General features: G+C 32.8%; 1 protein-coding gene across 1 annotated transcript in view; it reads left to right on the top strand.

The window, feature by feature from the left end:
- LOC132561121 (sodium- and chloride-dependent betaine transporter-like) overlaps positions 1-25,837 on the top strand; it is a 43,403-nt gene that overhangs the window by 8,892 nt on the left and 8,674 nt on the right. Inside the window, exons 3-13 of the mRNA XM_060225851.1 lie at positions 1,242-1,533; positions 4,480-4,612; positions 5,114-5,248; positions 5,969-6,072; positions 6,535-6,659; positions 6,848-6,960; positions 8,258-8,389; positions 9,152-9,251; positions 10,701-10,801; positions 11,396-11,563; positions 12,367-12,490. Coding sequence (XP_060081834.1) covers positions 1,242-1,533; positions 4,480-4,612; positions 5,114-5,248; positions 5,969-6,072; positions 6,535-6,659; positions 6,848-6,960; positions 8,258-8,389; positions 9,152-9,251; positions 10,701-10,801; positions 11,396-11,563; positions 12,367-12,490 — 1,527 coding nt within the window. The remainder of the gene's footprint in view (positions 1-1,241; positions 1,534-4,479; positions 4,613-5,113; positions 5,249-5,968; positions 6,073-6,534; positions 6,660-6,847; positions 6,961-8,257; positions 8,390-9,151; positions 9,252-10,700; positions 10,802-11,395; positions 11,564-12,366; positions 12,491-25,837) is intronic.

The following is a 25,837-nucleotide window of genomic DNA, read 5'->3' as shown; positions in this document are numbered from 1 at the left end:
CAAATACTTTCCTTTAATTAAAGAAAATAAAACTGACTGTTTTCAATTTAAAGAAAAATTGAAAAAATCGGAAAATAAACAATGTGGGACCCACAATAATTCATACATTACCGCTCGTAGCGATGACATTGCGCATGCGCATATTCCGCGTGTGTAAACATGGCAGACACAGTACAGACGTTCACCAGTCGCCTTTTTTTTCCAATCATACATCAGGCCAGTTCTGAATTCTTACGTTATAATTGTGCGTCGTATCGTTTCTAAACTAATTATTCCTTCTAATAATTTCCCAAAAAACTGAATGTTTATCACAGGAAAACCTCAAGTCTACGACAAGACTTCGCAAACAATGTTTGTAAACAAAAACTTACCGTAGACATATCTGCATGTGATTCCTCTATAAGTAGAAACCTCAACTCTCGCGAGATCAGGTCATGAACTTTCCGACGTGGTTCGGCAACAATCGTAATTTCGATGGCGGCGTGATTAAAATGGAGGTGTGTTTACAAATAGCGAGTTTCAACTGCTGATATATCAATACTTTATGCACAAAGTCATGGTAACTATTGTTTGAATAACTTAATTTAAACTATATCTCGGAGAATATCTCAATAATTATGTGTGATTCTACACTAAATTTTTCGTGAATGTTACCTATATTGGGGCTTTAATTCAAGCTCCATGAATAAGACAAATAAATCATAATATTTTGATCACAATGTGATCACTTATCGATGTTTCAAGAAATTTGATAAAGATAAGTTTATCAGAAATTTATTTTTTCAAGTATCAACGATATCTTCAATTTAGGTAATGCTAATGACACCCGAATATTTTTTTAAAATCAAATTCATGAAATTAATTTGATATTCATGCCCGTTTGAAGATTAAGATAGTTAAAACAAATTAAGTAGCCTGAATGTTGTAATGCGGAGACTGGTAAAGCTCGTAAACTAAGGGATAAATATAACAAAATCAAAGATATATCATATATATATATTACCAGCTAATCCACACTAGATAACTAATTAACCTGAATGAATCCAGCTAGTGTCCATCCAAATCAACAGTCTTTTGAAAGGTAATAAAATTGTGTTTTCATATCAAAAGGATCTCAACACAAGTGAAAAAAAGTATGTATATTACAAGATTTTAAACGTTTGTTTTTCTTTCCTTTTTTCATTCAGTTGATTATGATTGCATCACAAGAATGATAGAAATATGACTCTTTATATTTTTAGGTATAGGCTTCACCATGGTAACACTGTCGCTGATAGTTACCTGGTACTACGGGACAGTGATTGCCTGGGTGCTGTACTATCTCGGCTATACATTTTCGTCTACTCTCCCTTGGTCCACATGTGATAATGAATGGAATACAGCACAGTGCGTAGTTGTAAGACATTCACAGCCGCTTGCACAAAACATCTCTTCATATAGCAATGACAGTAATACCACAAGTATGTATGAGGGCAGGTTGTCATCGCCTTCGAATATTACAACAGTAACAACTGCAGCATCGGAGTTTTGGAGGTATATTAGCTCTGTCATAGAATATGGACGTTACCTAATTATCAATTCATAATCAATTTAAAGACTGAAGCTAAGATTTTGTTATGAAATGTTGAAAAATGTCTAGCTATTCAAATTAAGAAAAATATCTTAAGCTAAGATAAAAAAGTGAAAAATTTCTAAAAATTCTTTTAATCATTGTAGTTTTGTTTCTCATATCACAATATATATCTTACCAATATTTTGATATTTTAATCACTGATTTATCAAGCGTTCCTCTGATTTGTTTTTATTAACTCAATAATAAATTGGTTTGTTAGAAGACCTATGTTCCTACAACCATTTTCTGTGCCGACAAATATTACTAAAACATGAAATTCCCTGTTTGGATTGTAACATGTTCTCAAATAACAACTTATGACAACATTTCAAATGTACATAATTTTATGCTATTTGTATTGGCCATTAAGCTTGAACTGTTTTATTCACTCCGAAACCGTAAAATCGTACTTTTTTTTCATATATTTATCTTGTGAAGTAAAACATCCTATGCCTCATATACTTTATTTCACATCGTAAAATTACATTGATATTTAATGTTTTGTAAATTATGTTTATAGCTTTGTTACTCCAAACTGATCGGACTATATAAAACACGTTTTCCATACCCAATATGTTCTTATATATATTCGATCTAATATTCAGTATAATAACAAATCGAAAGACGCATGCATTGGTGATTGTTTGCCATTGATTACGGATTCGTTCTTTTTGTCACGCAGCTAAATTTCCAAAAGGATGAATTATTATCATTATTACATTCTTAACAGCCCGTCAACACATAAAAGGTCATTAGGGCCATCAAACGGTGAAACACACAGCTATAAAAAGAAAAAAAAACATTAAACAAACCAAACGGTAAAAAAATGTTAAAAATCTTAAATAGGTATGTTAACACAAAAGATTAAAATGGTACGTGATAGTCTATTATATAGACCAACATCTTTCAGGTAATGAAGAATTTTACAAATCTCAACAGTTTCAAAAAGGGTTTTTAGACATGTAATGTTACGATAAAAAACATTCCCGAGTAGACAGAAGGTCAAAGCAGTCCAATAAAAAAAACCTATGCACTGAGGATTATCGTCGCCTTTCAACATATATGAATGTGTAAGGTGTGTATGACCTATCCGAAGACGGGCAAGGACAACTTCGTCTCGGTGGTTGTCTCTATAGCGTGAAGACCATCACCTATAACAGGCTTAACGGAGTGCAATTTGTTATTGGTATATGTATTCCATTCCTCCTGCCATTGAGTTTTCAAGATTTGTTAAATAAAATGGTTTAAAATCGGTAAAATGAAGTTTAAAAACAACAGGTGGTAGCGATAAAGCTTCCTTTGCGGTACGATCTGCTTTTTTATTGCCTGGTATTCCCATATGCCCAGGAACCCAGCAAAAAGCAATACGAAAGTTAAAGGCAAGATATAGTATTAATGTATAACGAATGAAAATATTTTCGATATTTCTGTTGCCAAGACTCTGTAGAACAGAAAGAGAGTCTGAATGGATAACAGCTCCAATTACTTTGTTTGTTTGAATATATTCAAGGGCGCGGTAGATAGCTAGTGCTTCCGCTGAGAATATTGAGGCGTTGTTCAGTAGCCGGCATCCATAGTTTTCATCTTGTGTAACCATGGAAACCTTATCATTATCAGTATATAAATGTAGAAATGTTTTATATTTCAACTGCAATTTTGAGAATGATGAAGGAAAGGTGTAAATGTCTGTGTCTGATTTAACCGTTTCATGAAGTGTAAAGTTAACTTCAGGTGAATTCATGAGCCAGGGTGGAATTTCTATCGTTCCAAATGACTGAATTTGGTCACTATCAATATTTGGGCTTTGGTAAAGAGTGGTTTTTGGTTTGTTTTGAAATAAGATTTTATATTTTGGATCAAATACAAGGGAAAAAGCAGGATTGGAAGGATTTAACTTTAGCTGAATGGTGTATTGCAAAGTCAATTTATTTCGACGGCTATAGAGTGATGGTTCGTTAGCCTCTACATTGAGGCTTGTTGTAGGTATGGTCTTAAAAGCTCCGAGAGCGAGCCTGAGACCTTGGTGATGAACAGTGTATAATAATTTCAAATATGAAGGTCTAGCAGATCCACACATGATGGAACCGTAGTCTTATTTTGATCTAATAATAGCTCTATAAGAGTCTTAGCAAACGTTTCTATCAGCTCCCCAATCAGGGAGACAGATTTGGACCGTCGTGTTGTTTCTGAATTTGACAAAAATGCATACAAACTCTTTTTTGATTGTGAAAATTTAAAACCATTTTCATCTGCCCAAATTTGTAATTGATACAAACATCGTTGAAGTTGTCTTTCGATGGTATTCATATGATTAGATCGATAGCATATAATAAAGTCATCAACATAAAGAGCGCCCTTCATTTAAGGGGATAATTCTTTGACAATACTGTTAATTTTAAGTCCAAAAAGTTTAACCGAAAGAATACTGCCTTGTGGTACACCCATTTCCAGCTGATGAACATCAGAAAGGGTCGACCCATTCCGGACTTGAAATGAAACACCGTTTAATAATTGCTAGGTATAGTGGCTGAACTACAATTATAATTCTAAAAAAATGATGTCCGCAAAACACGTTCTCCGTATTCTTTTATTACTGAAGATCAAATTGATTCAGAAAACGAAATAAGTTACAGTGAATTGAAACGATAAAAGTAGTGAAACATATTTATCAACTATCAATGAAACTTGATGCCGGAGTGACAATATTATCATTAACATGACCTCCAGTGATAGTTATCATGTCAGGTGTGTTATCACTATCTGGTGGATATGATTTTAACATAATCTACTATTTCAAATGACTGGACATGTCGTATTTCTAGTCTTCGTTGCCATAATTGTTTTTTTTAAATTATTACCTTCTCTAGGTACAAGGTGCTGAATATGTCGAATGGAATAGAGAACTGGGGTTCTTTGCAATGGCCGCTTGTTCTGGTACTGTTTTTGAGCACTGCTATGTGTTTTCTCTGTATAATTAAAGGCGTCCGATCCGTTGGAAAGGTAGGCACTTTACGTTTATTGATATGTTTTCGATAATACTTTTTTAAACGTTCGGGAACGTAGGTATCGATAATGCTTAATTTAGTTTTTTTCAATTCAAAGGAACAGAATTGACGAAAACCATGGAATGCTTTGAGAATAATCATAATGAAATATGTCATTTCCTTCCATTTTGATCACTTTTCATATGCATTGGATATTATTGCATATAACGATTGTATGAACCTTATTTTTGCGTAGAGTAGACTGTATAATTCAGTTATTCAAAGATTGCACAAAAGACACAAAAGTGAATAGCACCTTTTCATAATTTCGAGTGAGATACAGTAGAGCCAAACAATGAATTAAACTGCATCATACAGCTTTTTCGTCCTTATTGGACTCGTCGGTGATGCTAAGGGCCAAATATCTGAAGCCTAAGAGGTGACTAAGGAAAATTCAAAGTGATCAAAAGTAAAGCCAAACTGAAACGGTATTGAAATGTATTCTGTGTTCCAATAGGTAGTGTGGGTAACGGCCTTGATGCCATATGTCCTGCTTACTGTAATTTTGGTTCGAAGCGTCACACTAGAAGGTGCTGTTGACGGAATAATTTTTTACGTCAAACCTGATTTTCAAAGGCTTCTTCATTTTCAAGTGAGTATAAATTTTACTGTAGTTTTTTAAAAACTATATAGGGGTTTAAATGAAGTCAATACAATTTTAAAACAATGCTTTAAAATGGTGTTTATTTACAAACATTTTCCAATTTACTATAAATCACTTATCATCGGTAAGCAAATTAACATTGCTATTTTATGTATTGACATTAGATGTATCTTTCAGCTAGGGACAAAAAAAAAGATAAAAATAATGAAGAGAAGACATTTCGTCAAGTCATCGACTAACATTAGTGCAGAGGAATAGATGAAATAAAGTTGGATTCATAAAAATCCTTCAAAGTCATCTTTACGTCTCTTTATATCAAATAGTTCGCTTGGAGATCAAATTTCCCTATAAATATACCATAACAGTTGTAATTTATTTATATTCAAAATTCCTTATATCGATAAAACAAATTACCCGCAAAATATATACCATAGCAGTTTTAATTAAATTTAATTCAAAATTCCTTATATTGGTATTTCTGTCAGCTTGCATGTAATCGCCTAGTAATTCATTCCTTATGATGATATCTTAACTTTCAAAACTACTTTAATTGTTAGACCTACAAAGCCACTCCAGACGTATATGGCGTAGTTAAATACCGATGATAACGGGATTGTTTTTCCAATAGATTACTAATAACACTTGACAAATGAACAATAAATGATCTTCAAACTATTTACTTAGTTTAAAATTATTTTCTTATGATAGGTTTGGTGTGACGCGGCTTTACAAGTGTTTTACTCGCTTGGACCAGCATGGGGCGGGGTGCTTACAATGGCTAGTTTTAGTAGGTTCCAGAACAGATGCTTCAGGTAAATTAATCTTTTTAAATATGTCATAGCGTCCGAAATATTCAAGTGTGATTTGTCAGTTTTTGTGTTGAATGGTGAATTCTACATTGATTGAGTTAATATGGTGCTGTGCATATTGTTATATTGTTCACACAAGTGATTAACACCTTTTAACAGAACTTTAGTGTTAGATACAGCAGAGCCAAACAATGTATTAAACTGAATAATAAAGTTGTTATGTCCTACAGGGACTCGTCATTGACGCCAAGGGCCTTAATTTTTAAGCCCAGGAGACTACTATGGACAATCCAAAATAATCGAACATTAAATTCAAATCTAGATGGGGAGGTGCACTAGTCCATAATTAAAATAAATTTCGTAATTTTCATATATTAGATAATTTGAGAAGAGCGTTAAGTACAACTGTTTCTTTTCTTTGCATTTATATATAAATTTTGTCATAACAACAATGATGTTTTGCAGTGACGCAGTTCTATGTGTGTCCATGGACCTGATTACCGCATTTTATTGTGGGTTTGTTGTCTTCTCTATTGTCGGTTTTCTAGCGCATGAGTCAGGAATGAGGGTTGACGAGGTTATAGAGACAGGTAATTCGATAGGTTATGGATACGATGTATATACACATGGTGTGACATTTTGCAAATTATACTCACATTATATCGTCAAGTTTACACCATTTCGAGAAAAAATAAAGGAAATAGATAAATGCTAATGCACAAGACATATTTTGACGCCTTGTTGTATTTATTAATTGGCTACACTCTTCGTGTGACAGGACCTGGTCTAGTGTTCCTTACCTATCCGGAAGCCCTAACAAGACTCCCGCTTCCTCAGTTATGGTGTTTCCTCTTCTTCCTCACGGTTTGCTTTGTTGGCGTTGATAGTCAGGTAAACATGAGCTGATGAGGTATGCTTTGAGACGGAACCATTTGTAATGAAATTAGAATTGGATGTCACAGCAATAAATCAGTATTCCATCTGCATGTTTATAGATCCATCTTTTATTTCCATTGTAAAGCAATCTGGCATTTTTACCTAGCATATTCCATTGTTAAGCAATTTGGCATTTTGTAATCATCATGCAATATATCAATACACATATGATCTTTTATATGGTAAAGTAATAAGGAAATATGGCTTTTATTTATTTTTTGATATATATTTCTCTTTTCTAACTTCATGTATAAAATGTCACTTTCTAATATCACAGAATAAGTAATAATTTGATACTAAATGTATATACTTTTAATTGCTGTATATACTTTCCCATCAGCTAACGCACTGCCAGGTTGATGATGATGTTTTGTTTATATGTCTTGGTTGCTAAGACTATATATTTTCTTAGCTATTTCTAAAGTCAAAGAGGAGATGTTAAGAAATAAAATTTATCCTTTCCGTGAAGAATTTAATATCAGGTATATAAAGATAGATAAATGCTTTAGCATTGATTGTCGTAGGTTAAAGGCTAGTAACTGGATTTTTGTAATCCTGGGAACCTAGATATACATAGAGACATTGTTCTCATAATTATAAATTGTCTTGAATCTTTACACACGAATTTTTTGTTTTCACTTTCATAATAACATAAACAGATTGATGTTACCTAATATAATGTTTCTATTCATTGATCAATAGTGTGAAGAAATAACCATTACATGTATGTTACTATAACTGTCGAAAAGGGATAGTTATAAATAAATCGTCATGTCACAGGAAATCATATAAGACAGAAAATCATATACCACAGGAAGTCATGTAACACAGTAAGTCTTAAAACACAGGAAGTCGTCTTATAACACTGGAAGTCATACAACACAGGAAGTCTTAAAATACAGGAAGTCGTCTTATAACACTGGAAGTCATATAAAACAGGACGTCATATAATACAGGAAGTCTTATAACACCGGAAGTCATATAACACATGAGGTCATATAACACCGGAAGTCATATAGCACAGGAGGTCATATGATACAGGAAGTCTTATAACACAAGAAGTCTTATAACACTGGAAGTCTTGTAACACAGGAGGTCATATGATACATGAAGTCTCATTCTATATATTAAGATACTTCAGTTAAATGGGACGGTGTTTTTATCATTTCAATTAAAAAACTGGAAATATAATAACAGACATGTTACTCTTTATATGATTCAGAAGCAAGTGTGTTCATATGCTGTGTTGTAGTTTGGTATGCTTGAGACTGTAGTTAGTGGAATTGCCGATATGTTTCCTCACACTCTTGGTAAACGAAAGATCCTCATAGTGGGCTGTGCCTTCTTGTTTTACCTACTGAGTAGTTTGGTGTACGCGACACAGGTAAGTTTTCTAATCTTTATTTGAAGGAAACATAACAAACTGAACATTCTATCATGAAAGAATACATGTTGTCAGATTTGGAGTCATGTTTTAAATGTATATATACACTGTAATCACTTAAAGAGTTAGATAAATGTTATACCATTTTTGTGCTAACCTTTTGATTGCAAGCTAATATCGTCACATACCATGAACATGGTGATAAAAACAGCAAAATCTATTCATTATAGTGTAATTACGTGGAAATTTAATAGTCTACGAATTTTGAGGCTTAAAGTTCGACTCTCCGTTAGTTCGAATATACAACTTATTTTACTTCCCGTGGACACTGTGGTGAACAGGTATTGTTTTGCAATAATATCCCCGCTGAAAAAAATGCCCCAAAACTTTGAGAATTAAATACCGCCGACGTACACAGCAAATCATATAAATAAAAGAGACGGTGTTGCTTTTGAATCTTAAAGGTATATTCTGTAGTTGTAACCCTAAGTAAACAGGTTTCTTGAAGTGTATGATTTTCTTGAACCATCCTTACATTTCTCATTGGTTATGACAAATTTAGAATCACGATTATCAATATTCTACTAAGTAGATTCTTAAAAAATAATATGTAATCTAGCTTATTATAAAATGATATTAACTCCAAACTGTGTTTCCTATCCAAAATATCATGAAAGCTAATATATTAGCACGTGCATGTATTCTGAAGAATACAAGATCAATATTATAACTATTTCGGTATAACGTTTATATCGTTTACAGGCTGGAGTGTATATCTTCATGTTCATAGATTGGTATGCTTCCGCCTATTGCATTTTCTTGACGTCATTTTTGGAATGTGTGGTGATTGGGTGGTGTTATGGTAAGTCCTTGTTAGTTACTGTCATTTTCCAGCTAACAAAACGAAGGAATTTAAAGATAAACATATGAATGTAATGAAAATATAAAATCAAATATTTAGCAATGAACTATACTTTTCGTACGTATAAAGAAAAAATGAAGTTAATATCTTTGCAAACAATAGAAAATCAAACATGATAACATATTTCTATTAGTGAATTCCAATTAATGCTTCGGTGTCAAATCATTATCAAAATAAAAAAAACTTACAAAAGATTCATACGGAAATTCCCTGAACAAGTACAAAGGAAATAAGACCAGGTGTTCCGGAAGAGTAAGCATCTTCCGCTTTATCGGCGACACCCGTCATGTAAACCTCTGTCAATCCAAGTAAGTAAGGTCACGTTCTCAGATGATAATAAGATAAACCAATACGCAACCAACACCTTATGAGCATCAAACACGTCCATATCGCACAACGAAGTAGACTATTTCTCAATGAGGTCACTACGACGATCGTAAAACTTCGAAAATCGTGATAATGGGGACAGGTTTTGGATATCGACAATCACATTGTAAATCTTAGTCATGTTCCCATAGTGTAAACAGTCAACAGTCATTTCAAAGAGCACCAAGCATCTCCAGCTTCATATCGCTCAAAGAAATAAAATATTTCTCAATTCATTATGACCATAGAAACACCTCATCAACCTGCATTTCTCGGAATCCTGTTCTGTGAGTTGATCAGGTGTCGACTTCGAAAAATCGTGATATTGAAAACACGCCCTTGGATACTACATAAGAATTATTGCCATCCAGAGATTGAAAACTCGCAATAGGAAAATTGAAATCATTACTCTAACCATACTGGCAAGTAGAAAACTGTCCTTGTTGGTTCCGTTGTAGGAAACGGTCAGAAAAGAAATATATTATAAAAGATAAATAAGATAAATATCTTGTTATCTGAAGACAGGACGTCATCAATAAATCTGAAAGGAATATTGGAAAATGTTGCATTTGTGAACTTTTGAAAAATTCTCCAATAAATTCAGCTTTGTATGAAAACAAAAAACATTGCAGTCAATCACTGGCTGATTGAGTTTCTTTAAAGTTGTATTTTCGGTTATTTAAGTGATTAAACTAAATCAGCGTGCTTTGGTAAATTATCATGTCATCTGCTAAGGGGACGTACATACATTACGTACACCGTAAGCAAATTAAAACAAATTGATCGGAAGCTAATTGACGCAAACATCTATAGTCAATTATAGCACCTTAACGCGTTAACATGATATTCTTTAGGATACTTGTTAAACATTAAAAACTTTTCTATTGATTAGTAATTAATGAAGTCGCTGTGTAATTACATGTTCTTTTAACATTAATAACATTATAATAGTTTTCGCTATATGTCCAAAAAGTGATACATAGTGTCATTAATAATTCTGATGGATGTGACACAATTTTCCAGGAGCTGAGCGCTTTAGTCGTGACATCGAAGTTATGACTGGGATGCCAGTTCATGTAGTCATCCGTTGGTCCTGGTGCATATTTGTGCCAGTTGCTATGTCTGTAAGTAAAATTAATCACATTGTTTTGTTCTCAAGTCATTCATGATATCAAAATTGAAATGTTGCTAAAAGGAAATCATTACTAATACTGAAACCTTCCTCATATAAATTATGGTGTTTCCACTTCGTCTATTATACTCATCTTGTAAGCATTGAGACCTGCTGAACGATGATTCATTATTGAAGAAAAAATACTTCTTATAAAATATTTCTTCAGTAGCTGTTTATCCTTTACAGTACATATGCATTTTAGTATAAATATAGTTACACATACATAAGATATGATATTTAGTACATGGTATTCCCATGGGTCACTAGGCATTTATATCAGTCTTACATGATGGCAATGTATCACTTTTAAACAGACGCTTTCTGGTGTATATAAAGTTTCTAAACATACATTGCTAAAAAAATGCATATAGGGTTTGTTTGAAAGTATTGAATAATAAGTACAAATATTATAATTAATCGATTTTTCGGGGCACAAATCAATCAAAATCTGAAGTATACCTGGATCTGTATGTACATGATCAGATCAATACCTGCTATACATATGGTCCTTATTGAATGGTAATATTGATATTGGTAATTACAGATTGCGTTGGGAATGGCCATCACCAATATGACCAATCCTGTATATGAGGGTTACATTTATCCAGACTATATAGGATTGTTTGGTAATATTGTCGGATTGTTGCCTATCATACCTATCCCTGTCGTCATGGCAATAGAGATACTGAAAGCGCGGGGACCGCTGACGCAGGTAATTATCAGTAGTACGAGTTAAGTTTTTTTTTTTTTTTTTTTTTGCAACGTGACACATATTCCAAATAAAAGTAATCGTTTTTTACCTAGCGTTCATCCATGTTGAGATATTTGTGAATTAAACTATGTTATAATTTAACTTTTTTATCATCTATGAAGGTTTGTTGTGGGCTTTGTTATTGTGATAATTGATTTTACTCGTCAAGATGAAAAGCCGCTCAACAACACTGCCAAGAGATTAGATAATCATAAAACCATTCAAAGCTTACCAGAATTATCAACATTTTAAAAATTAGATACACTAATAGTATATTCACCAAATATTTTTATTCTAAAAAGTATTTTGTACAATCCTGACACAAACAGTGTTTTAGTCAGGATGCTAATTTAAAGATTGTACATATTAAAAATTGCCGATAAAGCAATGGAAAGTTATACAATTTGTGTATCAAATAACAAAAATCATAAGCAAACTTACTTTTTTTCATTTTCATGCATTTCCACATGTTAGTGAATTTGTGTTCTGATGATCCAGTTTATCTAATATATGTTTGTGCGAATTGATCTAAAAGGCAATATCACACGCAACACTGCCTAAATATTGAAGCACGATCAGGTAAACATCGTGGTTTCAGATCACATACTTTAATAATTAACGATAGAGTTGATATTATCGTTATAATTTGTGTTTTAATGAGAACAATGAATCATATCCCATCTAATCAGTAATAAAAATAAAAACATATGAGGTTCAAAAAGAATAGAAAACTGTATTTTATCATGTCCTTTTTTCAATTTCAGAGAATCAAGCTTCTTTTAAGACCGAACGCTGACTGGCTCCCCAATGACGAACAAGCCCGTGAAAGCTATACTATATACAAGTACAGCAATGCAATCGGACGTAATATTCGTATTGATCTCCTTGGTGATCATTTATAGACCCGAGTACTGATATATGATCTTTTCAATTTCAAACGAAGCTAGGCTTTCAAAATCGATATCAGGCCATGTATTTTTCATTTAGTCTGTGATTTAAAATCGTTATGATTAAAAAACTATCGTGCGGATAATGCCATTTCAGCCCATCAGCCCATGCTTCTATGTGTGCCCATAGAAGCTGCTAACAGCTAATACATTCCTGAAACAAGCATATATTTTCACATCACCTCTACAGTTTTACTTAAAAATATATGTTATATTACAACTGGCAAACTCGAATTCCAAAACAAGAACAAACGTAATATGGCATACATTAACAACTGTTAAAATTAAAATTCAGAAATGGTAACTTTGGAGAATATTTTATATACTGTTATATGGCAAAATAATTCTATCTTTATCATATGAAAATATATTTCAAGTCCTCACCTGATAAATAAGAAAGAAAATATAAAGTTGCCTTCTACTTGATACTCTCATTGTAATTAGATCTAATAACAGGAAATGTGTTCATTCGAATATTACATTACATTTTCTTACCTATATGGAAAATGTTACAATTACGAAAGATAATTACATATATCCCTGTAGCCTTTTGTTTGTTTTTAAGATATTGCATGTACATAGTTTTCTGATATACCAATAACTTGTGTTTTGCTCTTACAGTTTAATGAAATCATGTTTTGATCGTTTTGATGTACCTCGAGCAATATTAATCAAGTTTCTTCCCAAAAATAATGTCTGAATAGAATAGTCTTGTCTGTTTTATTCTTTGGCATCAATAAATGCTATATTGAAATCATTTATACCTCTAGTGACTTATAATGATAACCAATGTATTGACTTACAGAAAAGTTAACATAATTCTTAGACAACTTGTAAATTTGCTAGACTATTCTCACCTGGTTGATATTCCTGCCAGTAACCTATTGAGGATAATACACACACATCTTTTTCACTGTCCTCTCCACTAACCAAAGATAACTTCTTCTCAACTCCCTGTCTGAACTAAGTGATTCTATACCACATAATACATATTTCTTAATGGTTTACACACACTTGATGTAAATACAAACAACTCTACTCTCAGACTTATTAAGAGGTTAATCACTGATACAAGTTTCCTTGTCTTATTCTATCTTACCATAAACCTTGTCTCAGGTTTGCATCCACTCTCTATCCTTGCTTATCAGGCATATAATTGTGTATGAATGGAGAGTTAGTGTATGTGTGTATGTTCATCCTTAAATACATCTGGACCGAACCTTGGTAATGTCATTGTCGACAGAGACACCATTGCATACTCTCTCAGGAATCATTGTCCTGAAAATACTGCTGAAGAACGAAATTCAAAATTATTACAATACAGATATATAAAAAGTGTTGTGGAATTTTCTAAAATTGCCCATGTTAAGATATGATCAGCAGTAGAAATCGCATGTTGACATTGGACACATGTGCTTAATTTTGAGTGCATGTTGCGAAATGATTAAGGTAGGCAATTCGTACTACATACAATAATGTATAAGCTACAGACAGGCAAGCTGTATGGAGTATCTTGTGCATTCAGAGGTTACACCATCCATATGTTGAGTATTGTGCCTTTAGAATATTCATATTGTCACCAGAATAGTCATTTACTAGTTAACATTGTATTCAACAAATACACTTTTTTCGTGCAGATGTATTCTGAAATATTTACAAGCATAGAACATTAGATAAATGAATGAATAAACAAAGATTAACAATTAACTTCTTTATGTACCCATTTGTCAATTTTCGATAATTCCAAACGGTGTTGATTTAAATAATTATGATAAAAATACATAAACTTTATTTATTTTACAACAATTGCGAACTTCTTTATGTAATCACTCTGGTTGACGAGTAAGCGCGCGAGTCGGGCAGGTCGGGCACCCCTTACATATGCAATCATATCAATATTTATCACATGAAAATATCGACAAGGTTATTAATTATAAATAGAGTGTTTTGTTTCAGTATGACTTGAGTTGAGAGTCGCAATACTTCTATTTGAATTGAGAATCAGGCACAAGAGAAAGCCTACCAACGATCATAACTGAATTGTTTTTGTTTTCATAAAAGACTGAATTAATCGAAGAGTTTATCTAAACAGGTCACAAATACATTGGAAAATCCTTCAATTTCCCTTTCATGTATATTGATGATGTCTTTAAACAGCTAGAAATTTATACCACGAACCGGCACAATTTCATCATATTTAAATGTAGTTACCTTTTTTAAACATTTTTTGGACACGTAAAAGGAAATAAAACCAAAAACGACAAAGAAGCAAAAACACAGCAAATATGGAAATCAATAAGGCAACCATTTAAGGTTATGTATTCTAGTGCGTGTCACTATTCAATAGATCTGTTTGAGTGCACTACTAGTGCATTTGTTATATGGGACTGCAAGTCATAACTTGAACTGCGTAAAAAGAATTCAATGTTTCGATGCAAACGTGAATTCGATATCTTGAAAAGTACCTCAAAAATTAAACGGACAGTCTTTTTCCATAACTTAAGCTGAACGCTCTTTTGCATGGATGGATCCACAGCATCGGGTACATTTATAGATAAAGACCTATTTGCAAATGAAATCAATATACCAAATATACATGTTGTATTTTGGTCTGCTCATCTCTATGGTGAAGTATATACATCGTGAATGTTTAACAAGGCGGTTTTATTAACAATTATTTTTTACCTATTAAATAACGCATGCGTCAATATATTAGAGAGATACAATATTTTGTACAGCAATGACTGACTGTGCTTCGAAACATTGATGTCATTTATTAAAGTAGAATCAGTTTATTCCTAATGGATATAATTTTTACTAATCGGAAACAAAACTACTTTTTGAGTATCCATTAATAATGCCTTTTTTCCATTTTTAAAATATATTTTTTTCTAGAGCCTAACGCTGACATCGAGTAAGGACTGGAATACCAATATATCTAGTCATCCTTGGTCATCCTTTAGTCCTAGTGAATATTTACACCGGTTGCTACATCTGTAAAGGAAAAGCAATCACACTAATTAGTTCTATTCTCACTTTGGTTTTAACTAATTAGAAATATGTTTACATTGGTTTGAAACAGAGGTTTGTAAACAAATGCGTGCCATCATCATGTTGTGTTAATATAGGAAATATTTACTACTGGGTATAATGCACCAAATCGAGCTCTCAGAATACCAACCGAAATCAGTAATTTATAAACAAAAAAACTAGACAAACATTTGCCATCGATATTTTATGTTTTGTTTAAAAAAGATAATATTGCCTTTCTCACGCAAAGCACACACACAAACTGACAATCTAGTTATATTGCAACACTGGTTTTAAAGGCAGAAATATGTGTATGTAGAAATACCTGTTAGGAGCTGAGGATTAAGATTAATGTAGTCACAGTGATCACATTTATAATTCTATCGATTTCGTTTAAGCATCACATTGTGTTTGTCAGTTATGACAAAGAAGAGAAAAAAATACATTTGCTGTGAAAAGAAATCGCATTTAAAAATTTAGTCAAGAATTAAACTTCACGAATAACGATTAATTGTGGATTCTCGGATAACAAACATTTGGATCGATGGCCCGTTCTGCTTTTGTGCAAGTCTTAAAAAAAGGTATGGAGAACGAATAACTCAGAGACGTGTGACTTTCTTACAATAACCATAACTGAAGGGACATAGTATGAATGTTTCGTATGCAAAGATATGTGAGGTATATATGCTATATGTAAATATTCTTCTCACAAATTAGTATATCAGTAATTATTACATTATTACTTCAATTACATCAAATGCAACTAATTACTGGTCTTCAAAATAAATGAACGAATCCATTTACACATATTCTATTGTTTAAGACCGTGATCCCAATTCAAAACTCGAAACGAACACAAAGTTCGCTAAAAACGAAATATAAGAATGACAGTTGATAAGAGAGCAATAATAAAACTGGATGAGTGTAAAGGCTACCCTTTGTATGCTGCTCCATGAATTACTCATTTAAGAAATATCACGTTCTTAAAAGTACAATCGGGGTGATAGTTTTGTCTATTTCTGATGATACTATGGCGACAAAAAAGAATATCCCCTGTAGGCTTCATCATTATGGGTAGTGTACTGAATCTTTTACTCATGCTTTCGGTATCAACCAAGGGGATCGACAAATTGGGGCACGCCCATGATTATCGATTCAACTTAATTCAATACGTTTCTTTTGGAAAGCAGAACATTTGGCACTCACTGACAGAGGATTTCAAGATCAAAATAATTTGTCTAAAGTTTATAGCTGGTGCTCTAGTGATTGCTGATTTCTTAATATTAAAACGCATTCAATATTTATCAATTACTTTTAGGGCATCGCTATTGACAATGATATCTTTAATGCTCTTTAATCGCTTCACACAAGTAAAAATCAGGAAAGAGATGTTAAATTGTCAGAATTATGTTGATTGTAGATAGGAAGATCTTGCTGCCGATTCTAGAGGTTTATTAATGATGTTACGTTTGCATCCGTATATTTTCTCTTGTCCCTTTTTCTGCTGCTTATGCTGTCCATATTTGTTTGGAGGATTGAATGTTTCGAATGTAAAAAGAATAAAAAAACTCTACTTTAAATCCTAAAGTTATATCGTACATGAGCTATCTATTGTATAATTTTCTTCCTTGAAGACGTGAGTTAGCCATCATAGAGACACAGTTAGTTCTATTCCCCTCTGTTTGCTGACTTGTTTTTGTTTTCATACGAAGCTCAATTTATTAAAGAGCTTATCAACACAGGTCTTGTAAGGTCGTTTAATGCCACTTTCAGATACTTTCTGTGCTACATTAACTGCCTATTTGGATTGTTCCTTCAACAAAACCTAAATAGAAAGCGTTCTACCAAGCTAAGTCTAGTTTTTATTAAATTTGAGATTAGATTAAGATTTCGTTGACCTGTTGGTATTTCTTATTTTTTTGCTTTTTGTTTTATTTCGTTTTTTGTTTTTGATGCATAAAATAAATTAGATAAATAAAATAAAATAGATAAAATGCAAAACGAATAACGTCTGATTGTGATTCTGAAATGTGTCGAGTGTTTTGAGTATATCTAAGTAAATATTGTTTTAAACATGTAAATAATTTATGTCAACATTGATTTTTGTAAAACAAACCATATCTATAACATGCTTAACCTATCCCAAAGGACTTCTTACATACCGGCATGTACATGAAAATCAATAAACTACATGCTAATAGTGTTAGACCACCCTTAGTCGTACATGCTGAATGTTAGAGCACAAGACAAAAAAGTATAATTTGCCTTGCGGAAACGTTTTATTAATGACATTTTCTACGAATGGGACAATGAGATATCTGAAGTTAGCATCATTGCAGCATCGATCTTAGATATAAATACGCTCAGTATATCTGTTCACTATGTTATATGTTTTTGACAACGGTGGGTGTTGAGATGCATGGAGAAATCTATGGAGTAAATATCGACTCTAATGAAATGAATTGAACCTGACAACCTTCTAGTCAACACCAGGCTCATAAATGATGTTAGTGCATCTCATAAAGAAAAGTCACAGATCAATATCTAAACAAATGTTTTCGACACGCATAAAGAATAGTTTAATTAGTTAGATAATTGTTTTCAACATAGGTTGTTTTTTACGTGTCCGCGTGACTATCTTCACATCGCGTCACTACCAGAAACTATGCTCATTAGGCATGCAAGTTTACGACAATCAAAACTTTATTTAGAACTAATGGTAAAACAAAGCGTGCTATAATTGAAAAAAAGACCAGATAAATTCTAACCATTACAATCACATATATCAGCGGATATAGAGAAACAAAATATACTCACTTTTTGTTTTTGTTGAGTGATTTGATAGAGATTTGTTTAAGTGCAAAGAGAGAGAGAGAGAGAGAGAGAGAGAGAGAGAGAGAGAGAGAGAGAGAGAGAGAGAGAGAGAGAGAGAGAGAGAGAGAGAGAGAGAGAGAGAGAGAGAGAGAGAGAGAGAGAGAGAGAGAGAGAGAGAGAGAGAGAGAGAGAGAGAGAGAGAGAGAGAGAGAGATGGGCGGACGGATGGACGGACGGAGAGAGATATCTATTTTTAATGATGAAAACCACCAAACAACAGATCCTGTTACACTGGACATAGTGATAATAATGGTACCAGAGCTATATTGTTAAAGTGGCAATATAAACAAGACTCTAAATTCAAGCAGATGTTTTTTGCAAATGGTAAGACAGTAAGCAAATCAGTTTTGTGATTCCCAACAATAGATATCAGCAGTTTATTATTTAGATTTAGCACTGGTATTTGATGTTGTTTTAGATTTGTTTATTTAGAAAAACAAAATATTTTCAGTCTTTTTCATTCTTTATGAATAAATGTTTTATTGTATTATTAATAACTATATTTTGAAGACGTGTAATTCACAGCAGAAAAAAATGCTTTATAAAGACAAAAAAACATTCGTTTTTTATGTTTTTTTTCCGAGGAAACCGCAAGCATAATATCAGTATTAGATATAAAATTATTTTGTTGTTCTTAGGAATACTGGGAGTTTTAGAGTCTTGTTCTTGACTTCCTCATTTGGCATTGATGTCATTTAACACACTTTTCACGCCCTCATTTTGCTGAAATAGCATGTTAAGCAAAAGTTTGCGAATCTGAATATACATGTGTGAAGAAACAACGTTTAGAACAATGTTGAATTTCTCACTGCTATTGAAAAAAGGGCATTATCTTTAAAATGTCTTCTGTCTCTGGTATTTACACAATGATTTGCAAAAAGAACTATATATGTATCACGAACTAGGAACTTATCATAAACGTTTCCTACGTGTAGTGTATTTATACACAACTTCATCATTCGGCGAATTAAAATTTAGCAAATACTTGGAAATTGTACAAATGTGAGTTACACTTTCATATACAAAAATCCTGAATAAACTGCTAGAACTCGTCATTGATTCCCAGGACCAAAACAGAGTAATACAAAAAGACATAAATCAAAATTCAACTGGCCATAACTAGCAACTAAAATCATACTTTAAAAACTGGTTAAGGAAATAAATGTGAAATCTCAATCAAAACGTATAAACATACATGCACCCATGGATACTGACATAGATCCACTATTCTCCATACAAAATCAAATTTCTCCCCTATCCCATCTCTTACCCAATCAAAAAATATTACTTTTAATCTCGGGATAAAACAGACTGTATATCATAGTATATAGGATAGAATAGACAAATTAATTTCTCTCTTCTCCTTCTAAACCTTAAACAACCCGACCATACTACCTGTGTAGTGACTCTCACTTAAAGTTAATCTATCCTTGATATTGTCATCCTATCATAAGATAATCTACATCAACATGTCTTAACTTGCCTTAACCTTACAAAAACTAAACAAAATCAGCACGTTCATACAAATAACATATATATAATCATGGAAATAGTGAACAGACGTATGCAGTCGGAATGGACATTCGTAAAGTAATCAAGTAAATTAGTCGAACGATTGGATAGGATGGTACGAAAAAAAAAAAAGAAAAAAAAATCAAACGTGAATTAGAATTGCAACTGCCACGATCTCACCATTCATTATTTATCAAATTCCGGCGGACGGGACTTTAAACGGTGGCGTGTGTCATGACTAACGTTACTGGCTTGCAAATTATCACTCTGTGGCTTTCCGGAAAAGAACAGGGCTTAGGGATAATGTTCGGCCATGCAATTTTTTAAGCCTCTGTTGGTCTTAAAAATTACCCTGTCATGAACCATTTAGGCTCTGGACTTGATCATTTCTTTCCACTTCAGAACATATTTAAGATTTCTAGAGTTAAGAAAAGCAATTGTATTATCAGGCTCCAGAGCCGTCTTCTAAAACACACACCATAACAGATTGTTCAATCCCACTGAAAAGGATGCAGATCGCACCTTTATCCCGCCAGAACACTTACAGTCTTCGGTGAGACGTTTACCGGCAACAGGGCGAGTCGCGGAGACGGAAAACCATCAACCATCCAACTAACCAGAGGCAAAATTTGGAAACCTTTTTATCGATCATGAAAAAATGATAGAAAGAAATGTCACCATAATCAAGAAGTCCATTAGTCTCAGAGCTCAATAGCTTTCGAAATGTCCAGGTACCTGATGACTCGAACATTGTGCAAGACATTAGGGAAAAACATCAATAGAAATTTTAATTAGAGCAAAAGAGCCAAATAAATGATCAAACTGCATCATACAGTTATTTTCTCTTTCTAGTAGGGAGACAATGCTTATTTTCACATTCTGCGTATTTCTCACTTAGTGTTGGTACTTTGGTCTCGTTGTCAATTCAGTGAATATGTCATTCATACATGCATGTGGACTGCATGACTGAGCTGCCAAAGTGAAAACTTTTTCCATTTTGCGAAAATGCCATATTTGCTTTCTCCTGATACGTAATAGCTTCAATATATGACCTTGTGAAAATGATAAACAACATTAATAAAGCATGGTCTGTATTGCCACTCACTATGGCAACTACTAAAACATGCGTCACTTATGATAACTACCAGTGAAAATTGCCCAACTCATCTAAAACAATGCAATTCCCTTCCGCTTAGCATCTCTACCATGGATGGTGTCGCGGGTGGATGAAGCGCAGTTGACACGCAGATCAATACCTCCGTCAGTTCCCTAATCAACCAGTGTCGCATTAGTAGGTGTCAGTGAAGAGTGGAATTACAAACGTAAACGTGTAATATTGGTATTATACGTGAAGTCATCCAAGATATTTCCAAAATGGGGAAGACGGTGTCTTTGTCGGGTAAGTGTATTTTTTACACAATAGTTGCTGGAATCATCAAATCCATCTTGTCTGGAAAGGCTATTGTTATCTTTGATTTGATTACTTATTGTTTTTTGGTAATTATCAACCAGCAATGCCAAACATCTTAACATGTATTTGTTCATGTAGCCGAACGGCGCGTGTCAGTGATTGTATATCAATATTCTTTCATTTATTCATAAAATTTCAAAATGACTGAATATATTTTTTCTACATCAAATATTGTTACAAAGATATGTCTGTTCTATGATGAAGAATGTTTTCTTTATATTAGGGGATGCCACACATCTGGCGATTCTAAAGCCCTCTGATATTTAAAACATTTCGATCAAAACAATTATAAACAAGGACAAGCCCGTTCGATTTGTAAATATTTACCCATTGACTTTCTAAAATTGGTCTCTTTATTATCGATTTCATTTTATTGGTTGAAGTATCTAAACGTGGAACAGTGTTTTACAGTGTTTTTCCTGCTGATCAAATCGGACACAGGTGCGTCTGTTATACGCAATTTTACATTACAGATATGCACCCGATAATCCCATTTTAGTCGTTATTCATTAGGATTTTATTTTCTTTGTTTATAGAACTTAAACATGATATCCAAGAGTTCAACATGCTCTCTAAATAAATAAAATAAAATAAATAAATAGCATCCATGCCCAACAAACCATTTCCTCACTTTCAAACCGTGTTCAACCATCGCGACCCGACTACGTTTAATTTTTAATCGTCTACTCGTACCCAGCAGTATTATAAATATTATAATCAGCTTTTGAGGAGTTTTATTCAAATTATCAAAAGTTACTTAAAATGTTTTCCATATCCCAAATGCCATACATCCTTGCTTTATAGCACTGGTATTCAGTATCAATACTAATGTTCAGTGTTACCTTAATCTTTAATTCAGCAACATTTGATAGTCAGTTACATTTAACACATTAAAACTGAACCGACGTAAAGCATATGCAAGAATTGTTACAGATATCCCGAACTAATTGTCTAGCATAATCCTACTTCTTTTTTCAATACGTGAATTTATATTCTTGCTTAGTGGTAAAGAGTAGCTATCACCACAAAATGTATGATTATTTTTTTATTTGAACATATCTTGAGTATTTAACTTGTGGCATAAGTGGTAGCAAGCCTTAGTATTGGTGTGACGGAATTTTTCTTCGCACGTGCACTCTGTTATCACCAATACTTCAAAATGTTGTCCGTTGATAATATTAACAGTACACGTTACTTGTATAGCAATAAGAAAAACCTAGTTGTCCTCTAGCATTGAAAGTGTTTTCACAGCACAGCAATAATGATAGCAACTTGTATCAGTGACATCGTGTAGCTTCTCAAAAAACCAGTGGCATGAATAAAATTGCTGGATACCTAAAATTGAAACTGGAAACAAACACTTAAGCTGACGACACTTCAGAAACATATTTATATCGAGATATTGTTTTTTGGATTCACTTGTGATGTTTGTGTGTGACGGAAAACAGAACATGGTCTTCATGAAATACGCTACAACGCTTATAATAATGATCTGCCTATTTGTATATCCCTTCTGATTTGCTCTGATATTTGACATATTACGGCCTGAAATTTCTAAAAACCTTGTTTGGTCACACCGATTAAGGAAATACGTCTTCGTTCAAATGTACATATTTTACAACATTGGTTGTATTATTGTGTACGTGACCATTTGTGTTTATTAGCACTACTTTTTAACTTTCGATTTTAGTCGTTCACATTTCGCAGATGTCCCAAAAAACTTATGTTTTACTCCGTATAATCCGTATAGTGAGACAGTGTTCTAATTGATATCTCCTGTAATTGGTGTCACAAACTGTATATTGTACACAATAATTATTGTCTTTTTGATTAGTAATGTAGGTGTATCAATTTTTATCAACTAAAACTGCCGTTAATGTAGGAAATAATATGACTTCCTACAGGCATTGACATACAAACATGAATTAATAACTATTCTCTTTTGACATTAGAAAATTAAAGTGGGCGATGTTAATTTTCATCGGAAGTGATGCATGCATCCCTTTGAAGAACGACGAATATAGGTTTAAGCGTTCTCTACATTGATATTCGTATTATCGCTCTTTATTAGTATCAAATATTGATCGTTTGATAATGCTGAATATCTTATTCACCGAAAACACATTAAGTCAAAGATTGATAAAATGTAGTTTATGATATTGACTTAAATGGATGTAACGATAGCAGGTTACATTTCCTTTAACAACTTGATTTGACTGTTAATATATATGTCTTCATAGTGCCAAATACAGCACCATGCCAAATACTGTCAACGTAACGCTTTTTCTGTATACGACCAATTATACGTTTACAAAGTATTTCTTTAATGAGTTCACAAAATTGAATTAGCAATTTTTAACTCTTTATATCTCTGCATCAACAAAATGTTCTTGAGAAAAGGTTTGTTTGTATGAAAACCTAACGTAGGTAAATAGTTTGAAGATATTAATTCATGAAGAAGAAATATCAATTATTAGACATTAAATTATCAGCTCTCAATTTTTACTTTTCAGGATACGAAATGTTCATATAACAACTTTTCAAAAATTTATGAATCAAACCAAGAAAATGATTTATTCTTTAGAAAATATTATTTCAAATTCTTATGTTGTAAAATCAACAGCAGGTTTATAAGATTAATTTCATTGCATTTTTAAACTTCAGAATTAACTTCTACGACTGTGACGAATTGAAAATCTTTCTCTCCTTTGCATGACCTTCAGTGAAATCCAAATTTTCCACGACACTTTCCAGCTTTTATTTATCAAGTTTTGTTATGTGTAAATAGAAAGATCCTAAACATTAACAGTCACGCTGCTTCGGTTTGGAAGATATTTGAGTAAATAATTGACAAAATTGATGTGTTTCTTTTTCAAGTGATGTCCCGTTATAGTACCCACAATTCCATTATTAATTACCTATGTGACTAGAATCAAACTGGTTACCGAAGCGTGACATAAGCATTGTCCAATTAACTGTTGCTTACAAATGGTGTGAACAAGCAAGGGTCCCAATTCAAAAGGTTTTAGTTTGAGAAGTTACACATGGTTATGATGTTGGATGCCTTTTCGATCATATACATATGTTTTAAGACTGTCAGATATGGGCGGAGTGGTGTCGTTCCGTAAAATAAGATATTGATTGATTGATTGTTATAGTAAAAGTGGTAGAAAAAAATTAAAATCTGAAATAATGGTATATTTCTACAAATGAAATGTTGTGTTAATTAAATGTTACATACCAATTGATGAAATGATACTATTTTTTCACTTAGATATCTGTTTATTTCTTACTCATTATTATTATTTGCTTTTTATGTTTCATGAAAAACATCAATTCCTTTGACTAGGTCACAGGATATCTCTAAGTAATTGTATAGTCCTTTTTTACCGTGCAATTACTTTTGTTTAACTGTATATATATATTTTCATATTCCTTCTTTAATGACAAATGATGAAGGTAATTTTTGAAGTGACTTTTTCGCTTCATCATCAATAGTAAATCCCAGAAACAACAAGCCGTCTCTCTGTGGTTAGAGGATGAAAAGAACATACATATGGCATAAAGCATTGCGTTATCTAATGGAATGATAGATGGAATTAAAAAAAAATACAGCAAATTATACATGCATTTATCGGTTCGAGGCAGTTGATCATTCAACAAAGGAAATATCAGGGGTATACAAACGTTTACGTTTACACAAGCTGTGTTCCTCACTTATCAAACAATTTTATGATTTGAGACATGCACAATCAAGGACACAGTAACAGATATTTCACTATGCTGCCATTCTTAGCTGTATAAATAAAAACATGTTATAACATGTGTTTTGTTTTCAAGCCCGTTACTCTGTAGTGAACGAAGATACCATTTCACTATCTTTGTGATTACGTTTTAGCGAATTTTCGATTGTTATCGAAAATATCACATCAATATCATATTATATTATCATTAATTGTGTAATGTTTTATTCTTTATATTCATAGATGATCTTGTACAGATTTGAAAAACACAATCACTCGAGGTGAGAAAATTTGACATGAAAACGGCAGACCGAGTTCATAATTTTATAGTATTAGCATGGATTTGAATGGCTAATTGCTACTTTATACGGTCTTTATATTTATGAGTTTAAGAGAAAAAAATGTAGGTGACACCTGACTGATTACTACAACGACAATATCAAAATCGATATCTTCTGAGCAATAAGGCGATTTATCTAATGTTAAGAAGAATTATTTTATTCTGATATCTTGGCTTTGTAAATCAGTCTTAAAGAGAAATGCAATGCGTTGTGTTGCGTATAGCACAAATAAGTACCTGGTTAGAATGTGAATGTAGACAGCATGGCATTGTTCAATGTTTGTAACGATATCCTAGGTGAATTTGTATGCCTAGTTC

Source organism: Ylistrum balloti, unplaced genomic scaffold (genome assembly GCF_031769215.1).
Source record: "Ylistrum balloti isolate Yb309-2 unplaced genomic scaffold, AGI_CSIRO_Ybal_v1 Utg371148, whole genome shotgun sequence".
Classification (NCBI taxonomy): Eukaryota; Metazoa; Mollusca; class Bivalvia; order Pectinida; family Pectinidae; genus Ylistrum; species Ylistrum balloti.
The sequence above is the reverse complement of the archived record's forward strand: the minus strand, read 5'-3'. Positions and strand labels throughout refer to the sequence as shown.